Raw genomic sequence first — 18,177 nt, 5'->3', positions numbered from 1 at the left:
GCACCAAGAGGTGGTGAAGACAGTGCACAAGTGCACAACAATACAGGAAGCAAACCCAATGACTTCCTCATTTCCATGCCAAGCAAGTCTCAGCTGACAGCACCTTTGGGAGGGAAACTAGCATTATTTGCAAGCAATTGGCATATTGTCACAACAGACAAATGGATACTGGACATTATAAACAGAGGCTACAAATTTAAATTTCACACTCTTCCAAAAATGAGAGGCATGCCAAACCTGCCACAAAATCAAAGGGCAGAGGCACAACTGCAAATTTCAAAGCTCCTAAACATGAGAGCTATACAAGAGGTACCTACACTCCAACAAGGTCAAGGTTTTTATTCAAGACTTTTTCTGGTACCAAGAAAAGGAACCGACTGGAGACCCATTTTGGACTTCTCCATCCTAAACACATTCCTACTCGTGCCAAAATTCAAGATGCTCACATTACAGCAACTTCTTCCCATGCTGGGCAAGGAGTTTTGGCTGGTAACATTGGACCTCAAGGAGGCATACCTGCATGTCCCAATCAGACAAAGCTGCAGAAGATACCTCAGATTTCTTGCAGGTTCAATCCACTATCAATTCTCTGCATTGCCCTTTGGCTTATCTACTGCGCCCAGAGTATTCACAAAGTGCCTGGCATCAGTGATTGCCTACTGCAGACTTCAAGGGATACAAATTTACCCTTATCTGGACGACTGCCTGATCCAAGCGGACAGCAAACGCATACTACTGGAACATCTGGCTTATGTGACATGGTTACTGCTTTCTCTGAGATATACCATCAACAAGGAGAAATCAAGACTAACCATCTCAGAAAATAACTTTCCTGGGTGCCAACTTGGACACAAACACCCAGATGGCATATCTTATGCCAGAAAAACAAGGGAAACTATCTCAGTACTTCAAAACACTAGCAAAAAGTACCAGGCTTACTGCAAGGAAAATCCTGCAGGCTCTGGGATTCATGGCATCTTGCATTCTTCTAATCCCATGTGCAAAGCTGCATATGAGGAAACTTCAATGGTACCTAAAAAATCTATGGTCTCAACACAGTCACAGTTTGGAAGCAATTATACCAATAATTCCATGTTTGCAAAAGGAATTTCTATGGTGGGCCCAAGCATGTCAAGTAAACACAGGCCTTCCATTCTGCAAGCCTCAAGCAAAACAAGTCATAACCACAGACACCTCAGATTACGCCTGGGGGGCGCACATGAAGGACAGGTGCATTCAGGGCAGATGGTCCCAAAAGGAAAAGCACCTTCACATCAATCAAAAAGAAATGCTAGCAGTGATAAATGCAATTACAGCTTTCAAGGACTTCCTGCATCCAGGACAATTACTGATAAGAACAGACAACACCACAGTAATGTGGTACATAAACAAACAAGGAGGAACACATTCATACCCCTTGTGCAGACTAGCCATGACTCTTTGGAACTTGGCTCTGGAAAGACAAATCGAACTTCAAGCACAGTACTTGCCAGGACTGGAAAACACACTGGCAGACACTCTAAGCAGAAATATGACAGATCCACACGAATGGAAGTTACATCCTCAGATGTTAACAGAGATAATCCAAGCGTGGGGGAGGCCAGACATAGATCTTTTTGCCTCCCACTTGAACCATCAACTGAAAAAGTTTTGTTCAAGGACCTTTCATCCAAAGGCCTGGAAAGTGGACGCCCTTTCATTCAGTTGGACAGCATGGACAGTTTATGCATTCCCACCTCTGCCCCTTCTGCCCAAGGTGCTTTTGAAAGCAAGAACAGACAAACCGAGGATGATACTGATTGCTCCAGATTGGCCAAGGCAACACTGGTATCCACTCCTGAGGAGCCTAACACATACTCCTCCCTGGTCCCTGCCTCTAATGCCTCTCCTACTGACTCAGAACAGCTACAAAACTCTTCACAGTCAGCTGAAAACACTCAACCTCGCTGCATGGAAAATTCCTTGACACCACAACAGTTCCTACTCTCCAAGGAGGTGCAGGATGTCATTTTGGAGGCCAGAAGACCATCTGCTAGAAAAGCTTACTCTGCAAAATGGAAGCGGTTTTGCTGTTGGAATGAGAAAAGAGGCCAGGACCCTAGAAAATTGAACTTGCCTCAGGTTTTACAGTACCTAGCTGAACTGCTGAACAGTGGACTTTCATTTTCTTCCATAAAAATACATGCCTCAGCCATTTCTGCAGAATTCAACACGGATCCTCCTTTATTCTCTCACCCACTCTTACGACAGTTCCTCAGAGGGGCTAAGAATATAAGACCTCCAAGGAAGCAACCAATACCAGCCTGGGACCTTAATTACATACTAGAAAAATTAACATTGCCTCCCTTTGAACCTGCTGCCTCAACAGATCTGCAACATTTGTCCTGGAAAACAGCTTTCCTTCTGGCCATCACTTCAGCTCGTAGGGTTTCTGAACTACAGGCCCTCATGGCGGTGCAGCCCTTCCTAATCTTCCATCAGGACAGGGTTTCCCTTCGTACCAACCCATCTTTTATGCCAAAAGTGGTATCCAGGGTAGCCTTAAATTAAGCCATACACCTACCTACCTTTTATCCTAACCCTCAAAACAAAGGGGAGAGGCTGCTTCACACTTTAGACATCCATAGGCAGCTACGTTATTATTTGGACAGAACAAAGTCCTTCAGGAAATCAGAACAACTTTTTGTGTCCTATGCGAGGGGCTCAAGGGAAACCAGTTACCAAACAGACCATTTCCAAGTGGATTGGCCACTGCATACGGTTTTGTTATTCCTATCATGGGAAATCTGTCCCTACTGGTATCAGATCTCACTCCACCAGGGCCACAGCCACCTCTACAGCCTTCCTCAGAGGCGTTCCTACTAAGGATATTTTGGAGGCAGCCACTTGGAGTTCTGTACATACCTTCACAAAACACTACCACCTACCCTTATATTCCAGAACAAGAGCAGGCTTTGCCACTGCTGTTTTGCAGGGCATTCTGGCTCAACCCAGTTCCTCATAGTACCTACCACCCTATGCATAGCTTTGGGACTCTACCCATCTGTGATTACTGCAGCTGTATGCACGATGAACATAGTACAGTTTTGTACCTACCATAAATGTAGATGTTCGAGTGCTAATACAGCTGCAGTACAGGTTTCCTCCCTCCTTCCCCACTTGGTAAAGGCATGGGGCCTAACAACCTCTTCATACCACCTGACTGGGTTATCCTGCTATGTTTTATTTGCTTGCTTACACTGATTTTGCATTACATTGCATTGCCTGCATATGTAGATAAGCCTTATTTATGTATTGCCTTCCTTTTGGGGGCACCTGACATCTGGGGCAAGAAAGACTGAAGAACATGGCGTCGGCTGTGTCTTATATACTCTGGCCTTACTGACGTCAGAAGAGTAAGCGACGACAACCGACGCCAGACCAAGACTTTGGAATTCGGCCGACCGAGGGACCGCCTGACGGCTGAAAACCCATCTGTGATTACTGTAGCTGTATTAGCACTCGAACATCTACATTTATGGTAGGTACAAAACTGTACTTTTTCCACCCTCCATTCCCCTTGTCTCTCTCGCTCTCTCTTCTTGTCTCCTTACAGGGAATTTTTGGTATTTACTTTCTACTGGTGGTTCATAGGTTCATACTAGGCTATCTGCCCTGGGGCAATTATAAGCCTAGCCCGATTCTGTATGGCTTACGCCACCCCTTGATTTGAGTATACTGTGCCCTTTTTAAGGTTTAGTTTACTGTGCCTCTGTCTAATAGTGACACGGGAGTAATCCCTGGGACAAACCTACGATCCCCCATCCACTTATCGAGATTCTTCTTGAAGAGATTCAGTGAGGTGCTCTGCCTCACATGAACTGGAATTCTATTCCAGAGCAAAGGGAGCCTCTGGGTTGTGAACCTGTCCCTCCAGAAAGTTCTATTTATTTCTGTGCTGAGGTTCAAGTCCTTCGAGCGTGTGGCTCTAAGGGATTTAGATTTACTGAGGTGGAGCATGTCCATTAATTCTGGATTTGACATAGCTTTGTATGTCAGGCATAGATCACCTCGAAGTAGGCGGTATGCAACTGAGTAGAGCTGGAGTTTTTTTAACCGAGCAGCATATGGCATCTGTTTGAGACCCTTGATCCTCTTGGTGAGATACTTTTGGGGTCTTTCTAATTGCTGCAGGTGTCTGGTAAGGTACATCCCAAAGGGGGCATTGTATTCTATGATGGGCTTGATGAGGGATGAATAAAGGGGCACGATTACCTCTCTTGATCTAGATGTGAAACCCTTCATGATGAGGTGGGCTATGTAGAAGGTCTTTCTAACCACTTTGGCAATGTGGTTTTCAAAGGAGAGATTGCTATCAACTTGGGTCCCCAGGTCCCTAATAACTTTCTCTGTACTTAATGGGTTTCCGCCTATGTGGTAATTTGTGGGCACATTGTTTTTGCCAAAGGGTATGACTATACATTTTTGGCATTTAGCTTTAAACCATGGCGCTGGCACCAGTTATCTGTCTCTGTGAGACCTTTTTGAAGGATGTTTGTGTCAGCTGGAGAGTTGATTATGGCGCCCAGTTTGCAGTCGTCTGCGAACTTGGTGAGCCATAGTCCTCCCACGTTTGCCTGTACCTCGGAAAAGTATATACCGAACAAGTGTGGTCCCAGGACAGAACCCTGTGGGACGCCACTTGTGACTGGTTTCGAGTCTGACATGGCTCCAGCAACTCTCACTCTGTGGGTTCTGTCTTTGAGCCAGTTTGCGACCCATCTTGTGACAAAGTGTGGTGTTCTTCCACCGTAGCCTAGCTCCTTATTTGGGGGCTTCTGACAGTTGGGGCAAGAAAAACTGATGTAATGGTGTTGGCTGACTGATTTTATACCACTGATGACCTGACGTCAGTCCTGGAGTGATAGCAACTGACGCAGAAATACTAAGCCTCTGGTATTTGGGACGACTGAGGGCTACTCCTGGCAGGATAACCAAAGTGTGATGACTGCAACAGTGAATGCACTTGAACATCTACATTTTTGGTAAGAGTACACAACTGTACTTTCTGTCTTAGCATGAAATAGAAACCATTAGCATTGCTGCTGTTATTTCCTCCAAAGTGATGGGTGGAAGACAGTTTAAATGTGTTTAAGATAAAAAGAAAATGGCGCTTTTATTTGTTCTCCTTGCTGTAAACTGGCAAACATGCTGTTGCCCAAGTGACTGACCATGTTGTCGTGATTCCCCATTGGACTTTTCTTTTAATAAAAAGATAGTTCAAAGTGTTTCAGTGAGAGTGGGGTTGGGTGGCTCTCCAGATCTTCCTTATGTGAAGGTTCTGTTCCCACATCCCCAGTCTGTATATAGCTCCCTACAGGGTTGTACCAGCTGGTAGGTAGGGGAAATTAATTTATTCTTTCAGCTTCAAGTTGGTGCAACATTTGGAGATGGTTTGTTAGAGATCGATAGTGTTGGGAGCTACTAGCAATGCAGGCCCCCCTGCAAAAAAAAAAAAAAAAAAAACTGTATTTCTCGTACACTGAATTTGCTGTTATGATTTCCAGGCTACTGCAATAGACTGTTTGGTACATTAAAATATGATGTAATAAATGTAGGCCTTATTTGATATGAAGCCACTTGGCTGTACTATTGTTAATCATTCATGTGCACAAACTTACAAAAATGCAGTAACTTCTAGAAAAGAGAATGGGCACATTTTGTGTTTCATACTAAGGGGAAGTACATTCCCTAGTTGAGTAGTGTAGGTGGTAGTTCTGGTAGCAAGATGTAGACTCCTATAACAAACCTAGCCAAATGCAAAGGTAATGTAAACTATCCAGTATGTTTTTCAGGTGTAGCAGATAGGCAATTAACCCTGCAATCAGAGAAGTCCTTGTTTTATTTCTTGCATTACATTTTGTTTTAATCTCCATTAAGTCAGTAGTCTTTACTTACTGAGATGTAAGGTTAACTTCCAACACAACATAGTAGTAGTATTAGGCTGTAGATTAACATCTTTAGTGGGTTTGTGTGGACGTTATGTGGGCATATAAGAAGATGCGATAAATACAGTTCATGCTGACTGACCTCAAAGCACAGTGATGCTCACTGAATTTAGACAATGTAACAGACATTTATATTTGATCTTGGCAAGGTTGATGCCAACACAAATTGCTCCAAGTAAGGAATGAGATTTCAGGCTTGGTCCCTTGAGACAGTAGAGTAAAAGTTTGACTGCACCCCAAATGACTTGCATTCAGTTAGTGGCATGGGTACTGGAGAGATTGGGGAGGGGAGGATGGGAGTTCAGCAACAGATGCCAGCTCAACCATTCTGGTGGAGACTGATACAACTTGCTTAACTGTGTTGACACCTGCAGTAATGCAGATGTGTCAGTGTAGCATGCAGAGTCTAGAGTGCTCCTGTTGTAAGCTGTGTTCTGCTTGGTCAGGAGGTTGCTCTGAAATATCCATGCACCTCCTGAGGCAGGTTAATGGTGCTTACAGGCTACCAATGGAGTGGGAATAGGTTAGTATGCAGCATCTACAGTTGGCCCCACTCCTTAACCACCTGACTCACTTCCACTAAGGAACCAGTGGGTCATAAGGCAGTCATCCAGTGGAAACTGAGACATTTGGGTGGTTTGTTGAAGATAGGAAGCCATTGGGCCAATGTTACACAAGAAGACAAACTTTGGAGTCATTTTGCACTAATCTGTTTGGAAAGGTAAAGATGATACTACAAGGATTTCTGTGTACCTAATAACCCACTGTTTCATTAACACTTGCAGCTGATTGTAAAAAAATGAGAAAATGGGTCCATTATTGACCCTAATGGGCAATAGCCCTTTGGGGTCTGTCACATCTTGATTTAGTGGATATCCACATTAATGATTCTGAAAGAAATCATAGGGCCTAGGACCAAGACCAGCTTTTCTAAGGTTCTTAAGTAAGTCATAATCAGTTGTCAAATGTCTTTCATTGTACAAATGCAAGTAAGGAGTATTGTAACCATTTTGATGAGGGTGTCGTTAGTCAAATGTGTGCTGGTCTTAATGGTGACTGTCTGAAACCATGCCAGCTGCTTGAGGGTATGCTGTAGTCTGTAACATACTGCATAATTTCTTCATTTTGTCTTCTGATGATGGTACATTTTCATTCACCTGTGTACATTTTCTCGCAAGGTTGAAGCTTGAGGGGTAGTACAATACCAGTAGGTTCTGTGGGCATAAAAATGCCTCCCTACATGCACCCAGTGCTGGAATTGAGTGCCAAAGGACTGAATATAGATACAAGGAGGCCAGTGGCATGAAGTCTCTCTTGTAGTTGTATGATTGGTGGGCCATCTGAAGAAGCTGACCTGAGAGTAATAGGCAGCAGCAGCATTAAAACAGAACTGAATATTAGAATCTGAAGTTTATTTTTAGTGCATGCATTGTGCCTTTACATAGTACCCTTCACTTGTATTGCTTTGATTAAAACATAGCAAATCGTGTTAAACTTTGTTAGTGCTTTAGTGTACCTCTCTGTTGCAGAGCACCCATAATGGCTTTGAGACATACTGTTCTGGTTTGGAGTACTGTTTTGTATCATTGTGTTTAATATTCTTTTTATTGATTTTTCTGAAACATTTATGTAGTGATACCAGTAATACTTAACCTCAGTCACCATCTCATTATAATGGCACTGAATGATGAACTTGCCAAAATGTTAAGGTCAACAACTTAGTTCTAAATTTTCTTATAATTAATGAGTTCCTAACTGCCTGCATCCCAATCTTCTGTCAAGCCTGTGCTTTGCTGATAGATGCTGATTTATTAAAGCATTTTGTTTTCTTTATATTGTAGAAATATTGCTGAAGCCCTGATTAGCAAAGGCCTGGCAACAGTGATCAGGTATCGCCAAGATGATGACCAGAGATCTTCCCACTATGATGAATTGCTAGCTGCTGAGGCTCGGTAAGTAAGAGAGATTTGATAGATTTTTGACAAATGTTCGAATATAGTCTTACTCTGTGTTTGAAGACAACCAAAGTGGGCTTTCACAGGATAGTTTCTTGATTTTTTTTTTTGTTAATGTGTATGCTTATTTCATTGACTACAAAGTTCTTCTGATTAGTAGCAGAGTTATATTTTTTTCACAGGTCTTTTGGAGCAGCAACTATAACAAACAGGCTTCTCACTGATGGTAGTCATTTAACCTTTATTATTTCAGGCATACATTGTGGTTCAATATGTTTTGTGACTGCTTCTCTGGTGTAATTAAGTGCATGCTTACCTTAAAAAAATGCTTCACACCATCATCTCTTACAAATTTAAAACAGTTGCTCTAGTATATTTTCTAGTGAGTATTTTCCAAGTCATTATTATAATGTATTTTTGCTTTTTTTTTTGTTTTGTTTCATTAGAAAATTTTGATTATTTGGTAGGTAATTGCAAATTTAGTCATTACATAACTAACGGCATTTGTGAAAGACGAACTGCTCGAATGAATTTAACGCTAAAGTTGCTTTCTTCTTGGGTCAGTGTGTGGCCTTGAACTCCTACTCTTTAGATAGATTGTTAAATGAGATGATCGTGTAAATCCCTGCTGAAGTCGTAACTTCAAGGGCCTCTCTCTTTCTACTGAGGCGTGGAGACATCTAGAGGGTGGGAGATGCAAGTCTGGCATAATGGGAACTAGTTGGTCTCTGGACAGACCTACATGCAAACATCTACAGTCATGATTTGCTGTGCAGGTTTATTTTTTTGGGCTCAGCTATCAGTACTGACCATTCAACCTACTGAGGAAGTTATTAACTGAACTGGAGGAAAAAAGTAACACTACAACATTTACAAGGTGGATTTTTCATGCACCTATCCTGCAGTATGATAGGATTTTCCCTTCCCACCTCCCCCCAAAAAAGAATTACTGGAGGAAGTATGGTATAGCTAGATGTCACTAGATTTACAGTCCCCAGGTGTCTGATGCTGGAGTCGCAACATGGTGAGCATCAGAAATCTGATTACTGTTTTCTGTAGGAAAGTCCGTATCAGAGCAATTTCTGTGAATATACTTGTAGTGATTCCTTTGTTTTGGGAGACTTCTCTCATTTTGTTCGTGCAGCTGTGGGGTTTGTGTATATATATATATATATATATATATATATATATATATATATATATATATTTATATTTATATATTTATGTATGTGTGTGTGTACATATGTACACTCGTGTATATAAATGTGTGTATAATCTTAAGTTTGGGGTTGGGGCTTATAGTAGGAAAGTCTTGATAGTTTGGATGATAGCATCAGCAGCTGGATTTTATCCCATAAAAAGCAAATTGGCCAGGAATGCCTCCTGCCTCCGCAGAATAAACAGGACAAACCAAACCTCTCTTCCAACACTGATATTAATCTCTTTCTACCTCAAGAGAGGATAAAAAGAAAAATCCATAAAATTATTTCACCTTATTTATCCTGGCTGAGGAAAGCAAGACAGACTGGAAAATTATCGAGTGTTTGGATTATTTTGCCTCCTGCCACAATTGACTCATTAGCCTTTTTTCTGATAAGCGAAAGGTTGTTAGAGTAGATGCCTGTTGCATCTGTTTCCTGAATGTGTCCATAGCACACACTTCGATCATGACCTTTTGATCGATACTTAAGCATGAAACACTATACCTTGGATCCTCTGTCTGAGAGATTTTAAATAAGCTAGTCATACAGACATGCTGTATTAAGAATTTTCTTGCATAAACTTGACTTTTTCTGGGGTTTTTTACAGTAAACAGCTTGTGGCGTCGTTGCCTGCCTGGTGCAGAGGGATTAAAGCCAGTACTGTTGTCCAGATGACCAAATTTTGATTACCAAAACTCACGAAACAAAACTGCAGAGATTGGGTAAAAACAAGTATAAACTGAAACACCCAAAAGAAGCTGCTAGAGCAGTAGCAAGAATAAAGTAAAATAAAACACAAATCGTTTTAAATTTTGATTACCAGTTTGGCCGCTTGACTTAGATGGTAGGAAGGGTAGGTGTGCCAGTTCTTGGGAGGAAAGGAGGACAGAGTAGGCTTCATACAGTAGCAGTCCTTCAAAGGACAGGATGGACACATGATATGAAGCCAGGAGTGGTGCATACCAAGTCACCAGTTGTGTTTGTTGAACAAGTGCCCGGGAACATGCACTGGTGCACAGAGAAGACATTGCAGCCTCGGTAGTGATGCAAGTCATGTTACTCTCACCCAGTGGGAGATGTTGGGCTACAAAAAAAAAAAAAAAAAAAACCGCCATCACAGCCACAATAACGGTATGGGCCCAAACAGTCCTCATGGCAGCTTGAATTTAGTGCCTAGGCAACTCTTGATTTAGTGGGTCTGGTGAATGATTCCTACCACCAGTGAACGATTGGGCTTGATTTCAATAGAGGAAGGCTTGATGGTTGGAAGGTGTGGTGGGGTTGGCAAGATCTAGGGGAAAAAAAAGTGAATAGGGAATCCAGCCCACTGGTCTGAGACATTTTTCGCAGTCCAGTAGAAAATTTATACATATAAATCAAATCTCCTTTTTATTTTTTCCATTTGCACATGTACCCACAGCTTGGGGTTTTATACTCAAGTCTCCTATAAGAAAATTTCGTAAATATGGTTTATGCCATGGGAAATCACTTAATGTTTTGTTTAATTTCAGGAAGTTTTCTTGATTAGCTTAGAGGAATGATCAGGAGAATGTGGATGTGAGCATAACTTTTTAACACATGTAGAGTGAACATCCACTTGCTCCACTCAGTGCTTTGCTCCCACAAACATTATGTTGTCATATTTCTACCCAGTACAGAGCAATGACAGATTATCTAATTAGACCTATTTCATGTTACTCTTGAGGCGTGCAGATAGGATGAGTAGTTCTATATCAGCATGTATTGTGTATGCCTAGTGTGCTCATGTTCAGCAAACTTACTGGTAGCTATTTGGCTTGGCAGGCCTAGATGTGCCAGTCTTGTTTTTAACTGTTAGCATCATCCCATCTTTATCTGCTGGCAGCCAAGCCTAGCTTAGCCATTTAACCAGCTGCATCTTCTCCATAAAGATCACACAGAGTCAATATAAACTCTTCCCTGTGTAGGTTATATTAGCTTTTTTATTTTGTACTGCTGTCAAGCATACCTGTGAACTGTACAGATTTTGCCAAATGTCCAAATTATGGCCTCATATTTTTGGTCAACTTTTTCATAAAATTGTGATTTTTCTGGCAAATTAGTGGTAAATCATTAAAGATTGAAGTCTGGATATGACAGACATTTGAGTTTCAGAATTCATATCCTTCAGAAAATTCATCCTAATGCAAAACCTGTTCTGTCAACTTTGAGTTTGCAAGAGGAATTTTTGGGCTTTTGTCCCATTTCATTTATGGCTTTGTCAAGATTTCTTGCTATAAGAGGTTGACAGGTATGCTGTCAAGGCACCTAATGTGTTTACTCCATTCTGTGTTGGTTCCCTAGTCGCACTTATTGTTCATAATTAGATCACTGCTGCAGTAGCTTAAGGTATATGGGTTGCATCTTGCCTAACATGTAACAGATGGCTGGCTTCCAAAGCTTAAGAGCACCTTTCACATATCTGGCCTTTGAAAATCTCGAGCAGAGTAGGGAAAAAATTAGTGATTTGGATGCAAAGCTCTTCAGAGCTTTCCTGTCAGTGAAGCGCTTTCACCTCTTACAGGTTTTTGAGATTTGATCTGCTACCTTTTTTCTATTGTTGGGGCAGAGAATTTCTATTTGGGGAGAAAACCTTCTGCACTTCCTCTGTTTTTAACTAAACAGAACTTTTCTGAGAAGTTTTAATTTTGCCTGGTTTTGATGCTTTTGCAACTCTCACGATACATTCCTGTCAGTGTGTTTTAAGCTTGTTTTTTTGTGTAAACTTGTTTTAAACAAGTTTACTTTTAACTGTTAATTTTAAAATATTTTAGGGGCTTGGGCAAGTGTGTATTGTGCTTGCCTTTGAGCATTTTTTAAGAATGCAGTAATACCTTTTACTAGCAATTTTTATTGCTTACCACACTTTAGGTTTCTTTCTTGGCTTAACCATGGTGCAGCTTACCATTTCCTTGTTTTTTTTCCTCTGTACAAAGTAAAAAGAAAATTGCTAGACAGCCTTTGCCAGCTCAGCATGCTGCTTCCTTGTATGTCTCAGATGAATGACCCTACAGTGGCCATTTCAATTTACTCAGGTCAGTCATCTTTCCCAGATTTCCTCTGGTGTACTCCCTTTAGCCACCATTGGCTTGGGGTTAGACAAGTTCACTGAAACTGTTGGAATGTCCTCTGCAGACATGGGAAAACCACTCTTGTTGGTCTCTGAGGAAGAAATGGGGAATTTTTCTGTCTGGACTAAGATGCCTGTTTGCCATGGTGATGTTCCTGACAAGAGTCTGTCTTCTATGGATGTTCCTGTTAAAATAAGCAGAAGGGTAGACCTTTGTCTTTTCCTATCTGTTACCCTCAATGGAGAAGATTTTTTTTTTTTTTTTTTGCTTAGCCAAGGCTTTTTTAGCCCTTCTCATTCTAGTACTACTAGTAATGAGAAAGTAAATTCTTCTGTTTTAAGATTACTAGTGTGATTATCAGGGAATAGACCTAGTGGGAACAAATTCAGTTATTTCTCCCTGGGCAACAGATTCTGATCCCGAGGTAAGTATTTCTACTGAATTTTCCCCATGGAAGAATTCTTCTTTTATGAAACCATCTTTTGAATGAATCAATGTTTTCAGTGGGAACAAAATAACATAGTGGTTTCTGTGAAAAAAAAATTTCTATAACTTGAATTTTCCCCAGCATACAGCTGTTGCTCCTATTCTGCTAGCTTTGAAGGATGTTTTTATTAGTCTGCAACATAGCCCAACGGCCATTCTGCAAACTCCCAAGAAGGCTTATATAAGGTTCCTCTGTCTTACAAATACTTGTTTTCTAATCCTGGATCTGATCCTGCAATGATTTTTGTCAAATCTTTCTGTAGCTAAGTAAATGCTAATCCCTTTCCCTCTGACAAGGATGGGAGAGCTTTTGATAGCTTTGTGAAGAGAGTGCATTCTGATACTCTTATTTTTTTTAGAATACTTAATTGTGAAGGTTGCATGTTGTTTTTGCTTCTGAAATATGCATAACATATATGCATAACATAACTGCTACTTTTCTGTCACGTGAGGGTAAATATTTTTAAATGCTCTTGTTGCTTCTGTTTCTTGAGTAGCCAAATAGTCTTTTAAGTGTTCTTATAACTTAGCAGATGCCCCTTACAAGGCAGCAGCTACTGGATCTGTTGAGATCAATCTGCATGGCTGTGTTCTCAAACTTTGCCTGAAGATGTAAAAGCTAAAATTTTGAATTCTCCCTTTACTAGAGTAGTAGTATTTGGACAGTTCTGAAAAAATGAGAAAGGAAACCTGATTCAAGGGGTGACTCAGATTTTTCAGCCTTCTTTCTCCAAGTTTGTTAAAGGTTTCATCCTTAATTCAGGATCCTTTTTATAAAGTTAGGACTCCATGCAGGCTGGCTTGGAAAACAGTTGCATTGCCAGGAATGTTCTTGTATGGCGTTCCACCTTTTCCATTGATATCCAGGGTCATTCAGAAGATTTTGAAGGATTCTCTAAATATCATGTTTCCTTTCTGGCTCAGGCAACAGTGATTCTCCATTCTTTTTGAAATGGTCAAGGGCAATTACCACAAGCTTCATCACAAATTGACCCTACTCTCTCAGGATGGATTGTTTGATACACTCCAAACTCAAAACAACTTCATCTGACAATCTGGATGGTAGAATTTTAATACCTTTTAGAAACCTATTTTCTGAGGACATGCGCCAGGTATAACAAGAAGCAGAGTGTCCTGCTACTAAGAAATTCTATTATCAAATGCAAAAAATGTTCTAGTTTGTGCCACATTAAGAACCAAGACCCTTTGGAGGCTAGCATTTCCATTGTTTAATATGCGTGAGTTGTCACCTCATCTTATTTCTTTGTCAGTATTCGTATTTTGGACATTTCAGCATTTCTACCCATGGATCTCCCTTTTTCATTGAAATCTGATGTCAAGCAGTTTTTAACAGGGGTTCTACATACCCTCCACCTAGAAAACTGTTGGCCCTTCCTTGGATCTCAGTTTTGTTTTGGAAAAAAATTGTTCCATTTGCACCAGCTCAACTGGATAATTTGAAGTTCTTAACATGAAAACAGGATTGCCCTGACTTCTGCAAAATGAGTGTCTTAAGTTGTAGGCTGTTATGGTGGGTCAACCTTATTTCATTTACCACAAAGATGGTGTTTCCCTGAGAATGAATCCTTCATTTATGGCTAAAGTGGTATTCAAATGTATTTTGAACCATGCCATCCATCTCCCTGTCATCTTTCCAGAATGTAACAATGAGGGAGAAAGGATTCTTTACTGTGGATATCCACAGTCAACTTTTGACTGAACTAAAACTATCGAAATTCTGATTGGTTATTCATTTCTTACAAAGGCAAGAAGAATGTACAAGCAGTGTCCAAGCTGACAGTTTCAGTATGGTTAACTCTTGCTGTTTTTTTTTTTTTTATTGGTATTCCCACAATAAGTCAGTTCCAGGCAGGTAGGGTCAAGGCACATTTTACTAAGTTTTGGCTTAAGTGGCTTTTTGGAAAGGTGTGGACTTGATATATTCTAGAGGCAGCAACTCGGGCCTCTTTACATGTATTTAAAAAAGTACTACAAACTAGTGTGCTCTCCAGATCTTGAGCAAGCTTTGCTAGGACCCATTCTCCTGGGACTTCCCACTTTAAGATTTTGCTGTTACACTGATATAAGCTAAGCTGCAGGAGCAATGATTTAATGATAACCACAGTACAGTTGTGTAAGTAAACTTATCATAATAGTAGATGTGCAAATAGACCACTGCTGTAGTAACCACTCTCCCTCCACCCCCTTATTTTTTGTATGATTTTCTTTGCCAGGGTGAGAACATTGATTTTTATGTATTTAGCACTGACCTTTCTCAGGGCTATACCCTTTCTTTTCATTTGACATGAAAGTTCTGAAGGCTTTTTGCCCAGACCACTGATTTTTTCCCCCTCCCTTTTATGCTTGAGCTTTCAACAGTCTGGGCACATAGAAGGTGACCTTAAGCTTTGGAAGCTGACCAGCTGTTGTACCTTAGGCAGGAAATAACACACAACAGCTTAAGTTACTGTAGCAGGCATCTGTTCGATCATCTGTTAAGTTTACTTATATAACTGTCTATTGCACTCTACATTATTGTTGGGGTCCATATCCTGCAGTGGGGATTTGCTTTTTGGCACCTGTTCCTGTAAGTGATTGATGCTGACATGAGTAGAGGAGAATAAGACATCCTGGCAGCCACAAAAGGTATATTTGTTTTAACCTCTGGCACTAAACAGTCCTACGAGGCAGTTTTTATTCTTATTTCGTCATATCAGCCATGCAGGCACTTAGATGTTTTTCTGCATGCTCCCAAATGCAGACTGAAGAACATCATCTCGCTGCTTGGGAAACTCATGTCCCTGGCCTTTTGTGCTGCAACATGCCATTACAGCAGATCTACGTCTAGTATAAGTACTGCAGTGGACCAAGCTGCGCTCTCCTCCCCAAGACAAGCAAGCTGAAGTCGGCCACTCATGCCCCCTCCTCACCCCAACAGGCTTGTGCCTTATTAAAATCTCTAATTGATCCAGGTTTTTCTGGGTTGTCGTTAGGGCTTTATCCCTTTGTGCCATAGAGTTTTCCCAGACTACTGTTATTAGTGATTTCAATTTTAGCATAATGTTTGGGTGAAAAAACCCAATCCATCTAAGCTAGCAGCTCAAGTATTGTAAATATGCTAGGTAGCAGTATTTACATTTGGCCTGTCTTCTTCACAAAAATGCAGACTATTAGTATGTGTATGCCATTTAAGCTAGAAGGCTGCTAATACTGGTGTTAACTTGCAAATATATTCCCAGTAACGAGTTTTACTGTCCAGAGTCCCCCTCTATCTCCACAGGATTCGAGTTGGAACTGCTTAAGCAGAAACCTAAATGGATGCCTACCGACCTACAAGTTCTTAAACTGAGTCAACCCTACCTAATTTTTCTCAAGGACATGCTCTCCTTTGCACCTAAAGTGGCCTTAGAGGTTACCTTGAAGATAGTCCATTAGTCTTTTGTTTTTTCTTCCAGAACCCAAAGATAGGGGAGAAAGAATCTTCATACTCTGGATGTCCACATCTCTGCTCAGATACTAGTTGGACAACAGTAATCCTTCAGTTAAGGTGATCAGCTGTTTTGTCTCCTATGAAGGGAAGAGAAAAGATATCTAGTGCCAAAGTCGACAATTTTGAGATGGTTCTAATCTATTTCCTTTTGTTCTCACAATGACAAGCCTTTTCCAGTTAGGGTTAGGGCAAAGTATTTTGGAGGCAGCAACTTAGTCTTCAGCTCATATTTTTCCAAAGCACTACAAGTTGGATTCCTTTCCCATGTCCAGAACAGGCTTTGTTGGTGCTATTCTCTAGGGGCTCCTGAATTTTTAATGTTTTTTCCCTTTATTTTGAAGCTCCCCTGATAGCTGAGGCTATTGCAACAGTGAGCAAATGTTGAATGTAGTATGGTTTGTATAAGTCAAACTTACCATAACAATAGATGCTGTAATAGGTCATTGCAGTAGTCACCCCCCACCTACAATCTCCCTTTTTGTTGTTTTTGTATTACCAGGAAGTGGATGTATATGCACTTGTGTGTGTCTACTTTTGTTTTCTGTTTCCTAGCATTGTTGCCTTCAGGCTGTTCTCATCATTTTGGGGCAAGAAAGCTCTGAAGCCTTTTGGTGCACTAACTCCTTTTATGTGGAGCCTTGCTTTTAGCTTCTGGCTGCTGGAGCATGTGAAAGGTGTCTTAAAGCTTTGAAAAGCTGGCTAGTTGGTCATATTCTTAGCAGGATGTAACCCAAATAGCTTTGGGTACTATATCTGTGATAAATGTGAATGTGTACTGTTAAGTTTTACCTTTACAACTATACTTTTTCAGTACATGCCCCATTGCATAAGTTGTGCCACACTTTCAGCAAATAATTTACATTATTTTAAGCAGTCTATTGTAGTTGGGAATTAAATGTAAGCTTGCTTGTTTAAAGAGTGCTCACAAAGAAAAAAAATCAAACCTTTCTGTATTTGCTTTAGCGAATTGTTTTTGTTTTTCAAACCATATTTAATAGAAAGATATCTGCCAGTCCTGAACCCCATCTTTTCCATAATTAAACTCTGAAGAGACTGTTAACTTTTCTAGAGCTTGCTAAGTTGCCTTTTTTAATGGTCATTTGTTGTTTTGTGGCTCCATCCATTCTTGCTTTGCAACCAGTGTTTAATCATATGACTTTCTCTTCTGCGGCTTTTGTAGCAGATACAGTTGTCACTCAGTATTAGATGATAAAACTTAAGTAATGTTCTTTCGGGAAGTTCTGAATCTGATTGGCATCAACTACTAGTAAAACATTTAAATAAGGTGGGATCTATCTTGTACCATCCTTTTCTTTGCTTCTGTTAAAGGTTAGAACAAAGCAGCCATCCATTTTCCTTATGTATTTTAACATAAAGGAACAGCCACCAACTAATAACACAAAAGGAAATAAGCCAGTGGGTCGTACTAGATGTGCTGTGGGTCCTGCCTCAAGCAGGATACAGGAAAGGTGCAATGTCCGGAATAGTGCACAACCTTCGGACTAAAAATGCAGTCACAGAAACCTAAAGGGGTGCGTTCTTAATTCAACAGTACATTTCATCCACACACATTAGACTCGAAATGTTAACCAACGAGCTAGTACTCAACACTAACCATACCAGAAATAAGAAATCAAGTTTCATCAGTGCACCAATAGATTACAGCTAAGTGCGTTATGAACTGTACAGTTGAGTTAAGAATGCTCCCATCTGTGTTTCTCTGACTGCATTATCAGGATGAAGGTTGTGCATTACTGAGGAGATTCGTTTCTGCATTGTACTTGATGCAGGACCTGCAACACATCTAGTACCATTCATTTCCTTATTTCAGTATGTATTTTAGACATTTTTGAAGTTAAGTTTTTCTTCATTAGTTTGTGGTGAATTTATTATGTTACCCTATACTGTTACCAAGTGTGTTCATATTTTGACCATCCAGTTCTAAGCTAAATAATGGGACACCTTGTA

General features: G+C 40.6%; 1 protein-coding gene across 1 annotated transcript in view; it reads left to right on the top strand.

The window, feature by feature from the left end:
* SND1 (staphylococcal nuclease and tudor domain containing 1) overlaps positions 1–18,177 on the top strand; it is a gene marked incomplete in the record, with an annotated part of 3,811,866 nt that overhangs the window by 1,118,360 nt on the left and 2,675,329 nt on the right. The window contains 1 exon segment of the mRNA XM_044088623.1: positions 7,829–7,939. Within this exon segment, the coding sequence (XP_043944558.1) occupies positions 7,829–7,939 (111 nt within the window).

The sequence above is a fragment of the Protopterus annectens genome, chromosome 11.part0 (assembly GCF_019279795.1).
Source record: "Protopterus annectens isolate FY-2018-M chromosome 11.part0, PAN1.0, whole genome shotgun sequence".
Classification (NCBI taxonomy): Eukaryota; Metazoa; Chordata; order Ceratodontiformes; family Protopteridae; genus Protopterus; species Protopterus annectens.
The sequence above is the reverse complement of the archived record's forward strand: the minus strand, read 5'-3'. Positions and strand labels throughout refer to the sequence as shown.